General features: G+C 37.9%; 1 protein-coding gene across 1 annotated transcript in view; it reads right to left on the bottom strand.

Moving 5' to 3' along the window:
• Window positions 1-895: 895 nt before the first annotated feature.
• Window positions 896-12,057, bottom strand: part of LOC309601918 (nuclear factor 1 B-type-like) — a gene marked incomplete at both ends in the record, with an annotated part of 42,916 nt that continues 31,754 nt past the window's right edge. The window contains one exon of the mRNA XM_082335178.1: window positions 896-966. Within this exon, the coding sequence (XP_082191304.1) occupies window positions 896-966 (71 nt within the window). The remainder of the gene's footprint in view (window positions 967-12,057) is intronic.

The following is a 12,057-nucleotide window of genomic DNA, read 5'->3' as shown; positions in this document are numbered from 1 at the left end:
GGTGAAAGGTGAAAGGTTCCATATCCTGAGCTTCTGTACCAGAGAAGGGAGTGATTTTATTACATTGCCCCCAAGTGAATTTTATTTCCTGATATATAAAGCAACTGAATATATAATGTTATGTTCCACAAAAAAACCCCAAACCTCCCTTCTCATGTAAATAGTAATCAGATTGCACCCTTCTAAAGAATTGTAAAGATTAATTTCATGCCACATTAGTAAGCTGAGCTTTTGATTCCAATTTTCATTTTTCCCTAATGATTTTGTCATGGCCATTCACAACAGTGAGAATTAGCGTAAACTAATAGGTCATTCTTCTTCTCTCACATCAGCATAATATCACTGATTTGATTGGATGCGAGACTTATACTGCTGTAATGGAAATGAGAATCAGGCCCACAATGCTTTCAAAGACAGTTCTTAATCTAATTACTTTTTAAAAAAGTAAAATTTAGTAATCAGAGGAGCGATTATTTAACAGCAGTCACCATTCTAATTTCTGATTTATACATGCAGCTTCCACTTAGGTTTATAGGAACTGCACATGCTTTCCTAATGGCTGAATCTGCTCCAAATTTACTTTTGCATTATATAAAAGAAAAACACAGGTATATCCTATATATTATAAATCATAATTCTGGATCTCTCATAATTGTACTGTACCTGCACAGGGTAATAGTTATGATAAGTCTTTTTTTTTATCAGTCTGTTTTGTTCTTCCTTAATCAGCCTACACAGCTTCAGCCACATCCCAAGCCAGTCGATATGTGGGACTGAGCCTAAAAGACCCATCCTTTCTACACCAGCAACAGGTGGGCAAGTTTCACATAGCTGTAATGATATAGACAAGCTTTTGCATTATTACCTTTCTGTATGCTGCCGCTGTTATCTTGGATTAGAATGGGATCCTAAGGATTTCAGTATTTGTCATCCGAAGACTAAATTTAATAAAAGCATTACCAAACCCTTTAAGAAACATCAACATAACAAAAAAAAAGCAAAATTAAGCAGTCCCAATTATTATTCTCAAGCTATTTTCCAGATGTTTAAGCCTACATTTCTGCATTTTAGTTCCAGAAGATGAATTATAAAACCAAATTCTCAGTGGAATACATCATTATTCCTGGTTTAATAGGTTTAAATTAGTTTGCTGATTTCAGATGTGATAAGAACACATTTTTGTTCTAGTTTCTTACATCATTTATGTTTCATGTAGCATTTTAAATGTCATATCTCATTAATGCTGTAAACTTAATGCAAATGTTTACCCAAGCGATAAAAATATATATATGAGATTAATGGTGGTTTATTGACAAATCAGACAATAGCAAAGGCATGCAAATACAGAAATCCTACATCGTTAGTAACAATGTAATAGAAATAATTTCAGGCCCTCTAAAATTTAAGCGTATTTTATGATGTGTGCGTATGTTGCTCCTAGATCTTAACAGCAGAGGGTTTTGAAATCAACAGCATGTAAAATATTTCAAGGGAAAAAAGTGAATACGGCAGGAAGAAAAAGGCTGTTGTTATATTTATTGTACTGTTTTTTTTTCCTTGGGCTTGGGTTCTCTCAACAGTTGGTATACATGCCTGTTTTATTCTTAGTAAAACCTATCTGTTCTGTGTCTGTTGTGATATAGCTAAACTGTCCCTACCCACTACAAAGGCAAGGTAGCAATATGTCTGTATTAAAGGTCACCATACGCAGAGTTCAGAGAAAATCATAAAGATGATGATAGTTTATTCAACAGTTATAATTTTGCCTTCTTTTAAACCAGTGAAACCTAACTGGAAAAATCTGTACACAGTTATGAAAACACCAAATAACAATTAGTGGGTTTGCCAACCATTGCTTTTTTTTTTCAGTAAATTTTCTGGTAAAGTTGCTTTTTCACCTAAGATTGTTATAATATGAAATGTGTTATAATTACTATAATATGATTCTTTTTGACAGATGTACAGTATGAGTTCATTGTATTTTAAAATGTACACAGGATTTATAGACTTTAAAAAAAAAAACAATGCAGATATTTTCTGGAAAAAATGACAACCTTCTAACATCCTGTTAGTTTGGGGATTCACAGGAAAAATATATAAATATAAAATTTTGTGCTATCACTACATGTGAAGAGATATTTTTCTATAAATTTGTTATAGTTTAACTCCCTTCCCCTTCTTCCAAGTTCATTCAAAGAGTTACAGACACCATCTTACATTCCTAGAAGGTACTGGCAGCACACTTAATTTTCCTCTTAGCTGAGTTTACCATATAAGTCATAAAAAGTACATACTTGCCATCACAAGATCACTGCTTATGTAATGCATCTTCTACATATTTTTTGTTTTATATAGTCTGAAATAAATTTGGTGAATTTCAGCAACATCATAGGACCATGAGTGGGAGGGCTCTCAAGGGTCATCAAGTCCAGTCCCTTGGTATTCCAAGTACCATGTCATATACTCCTATGACAAAACATGTGGCCAGATGGTTCAGAGGAAAACAAAATAGATCTTACATAGACTTCACAACTGGAAAATATCTTCCTATTCGGTGCCACTATGGGAATCAAATGTTCTCCCTTTTATAGTAAACTGTTCATTTGGTGACCAGTAGGAGCCATAGAGTAAAAAGGAAAAATATGTCATAGTTCCTTGCTGTGAATTATGTATTCTGTTCTAAATTATGTAAGAGGTATGTTTGTATGCTTGCATATGTGTGTTTGATGTGTGCACGTGAATCATAGAATCATAGAATCCCAAATTGTGATGACATAGAATAAATGCTTGCACACGCGCGCGCGCACACACACGCACACACACACATATACATATAAAATTAGGGAATAGGTTGTTCTGTTGAAGACATCGAAGGAACAGAATATTTTAACAACAAAGCTTTCTCAGAATGGATAGATATGAATGTATAAGTGCAGTGTATATAAAATGAGTTGATAATAAATTAATTTTCCCCTTCATCCTCTTAATTCCTAAAAGGATCTCAGAGATGACAGTGCCATATATACTTACTATCCAGAAAGGGCGAGAAAAACAGAAATTGCCTAAATGATTTCAATAGATTAAAGGTTAGCCTTTGTTATGGCAGAAAAGACCGAGTTACTATGTCCTTTCATTACAACACTTTGAGAGACCACTTTTATTTTAGCAAGTTCTAAATGCATTTCGTTTAAAGCAGCCCATGATGAATGAAAAGGAAACTCAAGGGTTACATGAAATAAGGGCAATCAATCATGTTATATTAGGTGAGAGAAATTCTGAATGAGATCGCCAATGAATAGTTCCATAGAAGTTTTTTAAATGTTCACCATACCCTGTAATATACATTGACCCCTTAAGAATAAATATTGTCACAGGTACAGTTTTCCTTCATTGGAGGGGAATTTATAAAGATTTATCCTCCCAAGGTATGAGAAATATCAAGATGTTTTACTGATTGTTTTTTTTTGGTTTTGTTGTTGTTCTTAAAAAGAACCAAAATGTAGCATATATATATATTATAGCAACAAATAACATTAAATATAACTGTGAAAGATAGCATATAATAGCACCTATGGGAGCAGTCCATTTGCATTTACTGAGCTGAATACTGTGAAAAATATGCCTTTACATGTGTTACTTAGCATGCTACGCTGATAAAAAGGCAGAGTTATAACGAAGAATTGTAAGTCTATGCAGTTGAATTTTTGTTGTGATTGCTGCTGGGTCTAGTTGTTAGCTGCCTTGAAATGCCAGATATTTCTGTACTGTAACACCACCAGTAGCAAAGCAAATCTCTTGCTTGAGTGACATCTAAAGAGTCACCTGCATCTTAACATTTTGTTGGAGAAAAGTCATGTAATGCCAGCTCCCCCCAAATATCATAAATTGTTAATGACTACTTGGTTTGTTTTCCTTGATTCACTGTCAACTTATAAGAGTTGTTAAGTATGAGTAATGGACGAGGGTCGGGGGAATAATGGGGGAGGGGGAAGGGGACCGATCTTAAAATTATAGGAGTTAGTATTTGCATCAGGACATTTTTCTTCCTTAATTTTCTATTGGAAGTTGATTTAATTTTATGAACTGAAATCTAGTGTTCTGTGCTCAGCATCTGTGCTAAGAAATATCTTTACTGAGTTATGCATAAAAAAATTTGGATAATCTTCATACTAGCATGGCAGCACCCTTCCCTCTTACCCTTTCTTTCGCTCATTCACTCACTGCTTATATGTGCAGGCACTGAAGATTCATGGTTTCTAAATGCGGCTTAAAAGAAAAAGCAACAATCAGTATCTTGGTCAAATTCAACCTTCTACAAGTGAACTCAGCCTCTGTGCCAGATTTTCATTTGTGTCTCCATTTTTGTGGCTGTAAAATTTTACTGGAGGAATCATTTTAAAAATAATTCATTTACAAATAACATATCAATGGTCAATAGACCAGAGGTCTCGTAGTTGTTTGATGACATTTCCTTAGCCTCACTGTATTTATATTCTCTATTTTGTGAACTCATTATATCCTTGACATCACAGGAATATTTAGAGGTTGATTGACATAATTTCTGGATCTAAAGTTAGAATATTGCCAGAAATACAAGCACTGAACTTTATCAGTTTGAAGTAAAGAAAATAATTTATATATATATATATATATTTGTATTTACTGTAAGTAAAGATTAATCTTTTCACAATTAATAAGATTCTTGTTGAAGTGAATTAAATATATAACCAGCATACTCATTCTTGGCCATGATGCGATTTTATATGCACCTTTTAGCTAGGACTAGGTGGTTTTATTTTTGGTTAGGAAAACGTAAGTAAATGGGATACATGTTTAGAAGCTTGTGAAGCCAATGACCATTAAAATTTTCTGTCATAGTAAAATGTGCTAACTAATGTTGGCCCAGGTACTGAGGAACTGGTGAACTCTTCCAGTCCTTGCATTGCTTAAGACAATTGCATGGATTTCAGTATGGCAATGTGAGGAATAGGATGTCACATGGATTTCACATTGGGGATGTGAAGGTCAAAGGCAGACTTGGCTGCAGTGGAGGAGTTCAGGATCCTGAGAGGAGAGAGCAGGGCAAAAAGCAAGATCACTACCCTGGACTTAATCAGAGCAGACTTTGGCCTCTTCAGGGATCTGCTTGGAAGAGTCCCATGGGATAAGGCCCTAAAGGGAAGAGGGCCAAGAAAGCTGGTTGATATTCAAGGACCACCTTGTCTATCCCAATGAGCAGAGCGTCAGGCAAAAATGCCAGGAGGCCTGTGTGGATGAACAAGGTGCTCCTGGCCAAACTCAAACACAAAAAGGAAGTATACAGAAGGTAGAAGCAGGAAGAAGTAACATGGGAGAAATACAGGAAAACTGTCCAAGCATGCAGAGACACAGTTAGGAAAGCCAAAGCCTAACTGGAATTTAATCTGGCAAGGGTTGTCAAAGGCAACAAGAAGGGCTTCTCTAAGTACATAGGTGACAAAAGGAAGACTAGTGGAAATGTGGGCCCAGTGATGAATGGGGCAGGGGCCCTGGTGACACAGGACACAGAAAAGGCTGAGGTACTGAATGCCACCTTCGTCTCAGTCTTTACTTGCAAGAGCAGCCTTCAGGAATCCCAGAACCCAGAGACCTGGGGGAAAATCTGGAGCAAGGAAGATGTACCCTTGTTGGAAGAGGATCAGGTCAGGGAATACTTAAGCAACTTGGACATACATAAGTCCATGGGCCCTGGTGGGATGCACCCAAGAGTGCTGGCTGATGTCATTATGAGGCCACTCTTGATAATCTTTGAATCATCGTGGTGATTTTAGAGAGGTGTCTGAGGACTGGAGGAAAGCAAATGTCACTCCTATCTTCAGGAAGGGCAAGAAGGAGGACCCAGGGAACTACATGCTGGTCAGCCTTATCTCAGTCCCTGGGAAGTTGATGGAAAAATGAATCCTGGAAATGTTTTCCAGGCACATGAAGGACAAGGAAATCATCAGGAGTAGTCAGCGTGGATTCACCAAGGGGAAGTCATGCTTGACCAACTTGATAAACTTCTACAATGAAACGACTGGCTTGGTAGATGAGGGGAGAGCAGTGGATATTGTTTACCTAGACTTCAGTAAGGCCTTTGACACTGTCTTCCATAAGATCCTCATGGAGAAGCTGTTGATCTATATGGGCTGGATGAGCAGACAGCGAGGTGGATCGAAAACTGGCTGAATGGCCAGGCCCAGAGCGTGGTCATCAGTGGAACAAAGGCTACTTGGAGGCCAGTGAGTAGCGGTGGACCCCAGGGGTCAATACTGGGTCCAGTCCTGTTTAACATATTCATTAATGATCTGGATGATGGAGGCAGAGTGTACCCTCAGCAACATTGCTGATGACACAAAACTGGGGGTCGTGCTGCCACCCAGAGGGACCTCGACAGGCTGCAGAAATGGGCTGACAGGAACCTCATGAAGTTCAGTAAGAGAAGTGCAAAATCCTGCACCTGTGGAGGAACAACCTCATGCACCAATATATGCTGGGGGCTGCCTGGCTGGAAAGCAGATTTGCAGAAAAGGACCTGGGGGGTCTTGGTGGACACCGTGTTGAACATGAACCAGCAATGTGCCCTTGCAGCAGAGAAGTCCCACGGTATCCTGTGCTGCCTTAGGAGCAGTGTTGCCAGCAGGTCGAGGGAGGTGATCCTTCCCCTCTACTCAGCACTGGTGAGGCCACACCTGGAGTCCTGTGTCCAGTTCTGGGCTCCAGTACAGGAGAGACATGGACATACTGGAGACAGTTCAACGAAGGGCCACAAAGATGATTAGCCTAGAGAAGGCCACTGTTTAGCCTAGAGAAGGCTCAGGGGGATCTTATCAATGTGTAGAAATACCTGAAGGGAGGGTGCAAAGAAGATGGATCCAGGCTCTTTTCAGTGGTTCCCAGTGACAGGACAAGAGGCAATGGGCACAAATTGAAACACAGGAGGTTCTGTCTGAACATCAGGAAGCACTTTTTCACTGTGAGGGTGACTGAGCACTGGAACAGGTTGCCCAGGGAGGCTGTGGAGTCTCCATCCTTGGAGATATTCAGAAGCTGTCTAGATACAGTCCTGCGCAACAGGCTCTAGGTGACCGTGCTTGAGCAGGGGGGTTGGACCAGATGACTTCCAGAGGTTCCTTTCAACCTCAGTCATTCTCTGATTCTTTGATTCTGCGATTCTGTGATCCGTTCATAGTATTCTCTCCCTGCATAAGCATGTACATTGATGGGTAATGCCAGCAGGGGTTAGAAGTTTTTATTAAGAGGGAAAAATGGTCCTTTTATCTATTTAACTAATAATTACATTTTACTTTGACAGATTTATGTGATCCTTTCAGTTGGTACTTTGTGAATGCAGAGGAGAAGAATCAAATCATTTTGTAAAATATGTGAATATGTTCCTCAGGTGATACATCCTATGATTGTTAAGAAATAACTTTTGTCATTTACTCATGTGCAATATTCTTCATCTCTAAACCCCTTAATTTACCATTTTGATTCCTAACAGTAAAAATGTGAAAACACTGGCAACCGTGCCTGCCTTCATCATGCTCAAACTCTGCAGGGAGCAGAGCTCACTTTTGTCACAAGGAATTATTAGAAGTATGGATGCCCTAAGATGTCTTTAAAATGTCTGTAGTGACAGTATTATTCAACAGCTTTTCTTTTTAAACAGGCACATTCTTCAATGATACCTGAAAACGTATTTTCTTTTAACCCCATAGTAATAAAGTGTTTACTATATTTCCAGTTTATAAGAGCAGCTAATCTTTGTTTGTTGAAAGACTGGCTTTCAACCTTTTTTTTTAAAAAAAATAGTCTTATTGACTTTTCCCAATGCAATGTTTTTTACTGTTGTCTAAATTCAAAAACCATAGTCAAACAACAAATCTCAAAATATTCACAAATAGTTAAACCCATTTATACATGTAAGATTTGTCCAATATGATCTGATGAAAAGATTATGGTACTAATAAAATATTCATCACCAGAACCTTATTTAGAAGGCTGATGCCTGGAGGAGGAAAAAGGGAATTTTACTGTTAAAATATTGTTTCTTCTCCCCACAGACCCCTTTTTGGGATAGAGCAACAAAGAGGTAAAAAGGGTCAGGGATAGGAACCACAGTCCTTGTCTACCAAAGAAAATCCACTGTGAAGATAGGGCCTGGAGATATGATGCATATCCATTATGTGCTTTGGACCACTTGGGCATGCTTGTTGTGGGGAGCGGGGTTAAAGGAGGAAGGGTTGCAAGCACACACATGCACACAAAGGGTTGTAACCAACTGGAGAGCCAACTGCCATAGAGTCAAACCATGGAGAATGAGGCCTTGGGTTACCAGAGACAGTTCCGTCACATAAGAAAAACAGATTCTACACTTTCAGGTAAACTCATTAAACCAAATAAATAAAGAAATAACAAGCTATCAAGTAGGAGTATTGTGGTAGACCAACAAGAAAACAAGGAATATGCAAAGGAAAGGTTTAGGAAAAAATACTGTTTCAGTTTCCAGACTAGCTATTCTTGTTCTCTAAATCTGTTCTGAAACTCTTCCACAAATGTCAGTGGACATATTTGTAAACTTAATCATGGCAGTATTTATACCTCTTTTTCCAAATTTTACAGTTTTTAAATGCAATTTGTTAAATTTTATATATTAACACTTTTGTAAATACAGTCAAGTTTATTTATTGCACTATAATAAGACTGAATGCAGATAATTCTAATTGCAGCCCCAAAAAACCAAACACCCCCCCCACCACCAAAAAAAAAGTATAGTTTTATTGTTTCAAAAGAAATAATTGGAGTTAAGATGATCAAGAAATAGAATTTCAGAGTAACCAAGGGGTTAAAGGTATGGCTTATGCTTGGAAATTTCCTGGAACTTGTTCCTCCTTCCCTAACAGTGCTGCCAAAAATCATCTGACAGGAAACCTAAGATTAAGTTTGTTCAACCTAAGTGAACAAAGCTGCTCAGAACAGGCAACCAGTTTACTGCAGAGCAGGAACTTTTCTAACCCTGCTGGCATCTGCAGCGCTACTCAGACAATATCACTGAAGAAGTTGTTTTCCCTACATTAACATCTCTGGATCATCTAATTTTGGTTGCACTGCAGTTCTTGCTGCTTCTCCCATAAAAGTTAACTTAAAGCTTCAAACGAAATAATGTGGAAAATGGACATTATCAATTCCTATGGTCCATTGTTCCCCCGTTCTAAATCCCTGAAATTCAAGTTCAGTCTGGAATTACATCATGTCTGGTTTCTCCTGGTTACCAGACAGCTTGAAACGTGACCACAGCTACAGAAAAAACATCCTCCTTCACACTTTGGCTCCCCAGTCCACTCAAACATAAACTTCTCTTTCTCTCAAGTATACTTCAAATATGGAGCATGGTTAACTTAGAGATTAAGTTCCAAATTAGATTACCTAATGGCATTTTAATGGATAGCAATGGACCCATTTTCTCTGGGATGGCAGCATGCAAGTCTGGCTTGAATACAATTAATTTCTTAGGAAGTGTTCTAAAGATGTTTGCCTAGATGGAAAAGAAACAACATTCTGCAAAACTCTATTAGAGAGTTGGGTGCAGCTATCAGAAATAGCAATTTAAATTGATAAAGACCAGAAATCATTAGTTTTTTTCTGCTATGAATACAGTTACCAATAGGATACTTTGGCCTTTTTGTTCTTAATCTGAAATGCTTGAACTGATACTTTTTTCCCCAAAATATTACAGAATTTCAGGGGGGGAGGAAACCATTACTCTAACAGGTGTGTCTGTTGCCCAAATGTGTAACATTTTAAAAAGCAATGTTGGTGAAAGTATTACTTTACTAGTGTATTTGCTAGATTCTAAACGAAAAGTAAACAAAAGTAATTCTTAGCAATTTTCAGTTCCCTCCTACTGCTTTCACAAACTGTAGATTGTCCCATTTGACTGCCTTATCAGAGCTATTATCATAACCCCAGAGTGGTGCTGGGGGAAAAAAGTGCTGCTTGAAAAGTTGAACACTTGAACGCTGCTACAGCTAAAGCTGAGAAAGAAATTCAGAAATTTCTGAGAAGAAAGGTCCCCTCAGGAGCTCCAGGAACAAGCCAGCTGTTGTACTGTACTTATGTGTCAAGATAACAGCCTGAAAACAGGAAATATTATCCTAGTGCATTTGCCTGGGTAGTGTAAATGTAATGTTACAGTAATAGTTAACCCTTAAATCAACGTGTTAAGATTGTTTTAAAAAACAATATAAATAACAATAGTTTAGAATAAAAAGATACTTAATAGATGTGTTAAAATGTACATTTCAATACTGAATATTTGTTTATAGTTTGTGAAAGTCTCGCAAATACTCAAGGTATAAGAGTCTAATTCTACAGCCCCTTATCAGTTGTCATATTGGAATTAATATCCGTGGAGTAATGAATGGCTTCAGAATCAGACCGCAAGCTCCTGTGTATCAAAATCTCTCTCCCCTTCTCCTTCCCTCCCTCCTTTTCTTGCCTCAATGAAAACTCATGACTCAAGTTTACTTGTTGCATATGTTCTTACTTTCTGTGCAGTGTCTGAGACTGTATTTTCCAATTTGAGCCTAAATAATTTGGACAGCTTTTTTTTTTTTTGTCTTTCTGTCTCTAGGAAAACAAAGTTATTCTCACAGAACTGCAGATATGAAAGAAGGTTGGTTTTTTTCATAGCATTATCTTCTTAATCTGCACAGCAAAAAATTGACCAATATAGTCTTAAAGCACTTTGCATGGGAGTTTACTTTTAGAGATGTATTTAACTATTGTTTAAATCTTAACAGATTGATAGTAAACATGGTAAATGGACAACTACAAATTTAGCTCTAGACAGTTATGGTACAAAATAATTTTAATTCCAAATATCTTACCAAAAGCCTGTTTTTTCTCATTCTTTGGGATGCTTAGAGGATGTTTTATATAAATATCTCCTTTAAAGACATTGGCATATTTACTTCAATCACATAAAATATTCATCTAAATTTGTATCATAATTACCCATTACAACTGTTCTACTTTTGAAGAAAAAGATATACCAATGATTTAAGATTTTTATTTTGCATTATTCAACTCTCTCTTTGCAAATGTCAATTCTTTTGCATATATATATCATTGTTCTCTTGTATCTGGGATCATAACTGACAACAGACAAATAGTTTTACTTGGAAAAAAACCCAACAGATGTATTTTAAAATTATAGAATCATAGAATCGTTAAGGTTGGTGTCGTGGTTTAACCCCAGCCAGCAACTAAGCACCACACAGCCGCTCGCTCAGTCCCTCCACCCCAGTGGGATGGGGGAGAGAATTGGAAGGGTGAAAGGGAGAAAACTCGTGCGTTGAGATAAGAACAGTTTAATAATTGAAGTAAAATGAAATAGAGTAGTAGTAGTAGTAGTAATAATAATAATATAATATAATAATAATATACAAAGAAAGTAATACACTATGCAATTGGCTCACCACCCGCCGACCAATGCCCAGCATGTCCCCGAGCAGCTATCGCTGCCCCCTGGCCAACTCTCCCCAGTTTATATACTGAGCATGACGTCATACGGTATGGAATAGCCCTTTAGCCAGTCTGGGTCAGCTGTCCTGGCTGTGCCCCCTCCCAGCTTCTTGTGCACCGGGCAGAGCACGGGAAGCTGAAAAGTCCTTGACTAGTGTAAGCACTACTGAGCAACAACTAAAACATCAGCATGTTATCAATATTCTTCTCATCCTAAATCCAAAACACAGCACTATACCAGCTACTAGGAAGAAAAATCAACACTATCCCAGCTGAAACCAGGACAGTTGGAAAAGACCCTTAAGATCATTGAGTCCAACTGTTAACCTATCACTGCCAAGTCCACCACTAAACCATGTCCCTAAGCACCACATCTACCTGTCTTTTAAATACCTCCAGGGATGGAGACTCAACCACTTCCCTGGGCAGCCTGTTCCAATGCTTGACTACACTTTTGGTGAAGAAGTTTTTCCTAATATCCAATCTAAACCTCCCCTGGCGCAGCTTGAG

The sequence above is a fragment of the Platalea leucorodia genome, assembly GCF_965183815.1.
Source record: "Platalea leucorodia genome assembly, chromosome: W".
NCBI classification, from domain to species: domain Eukaryota; kingdom Metazoa; phylum Chordata; class Aves; order Pelecaniformes; family Threskiornithidae; genus Platalea; species Platalea leucorodia.
This window is presented reverse-complemented; position numbering and strand designations above follow the sequence as displayed.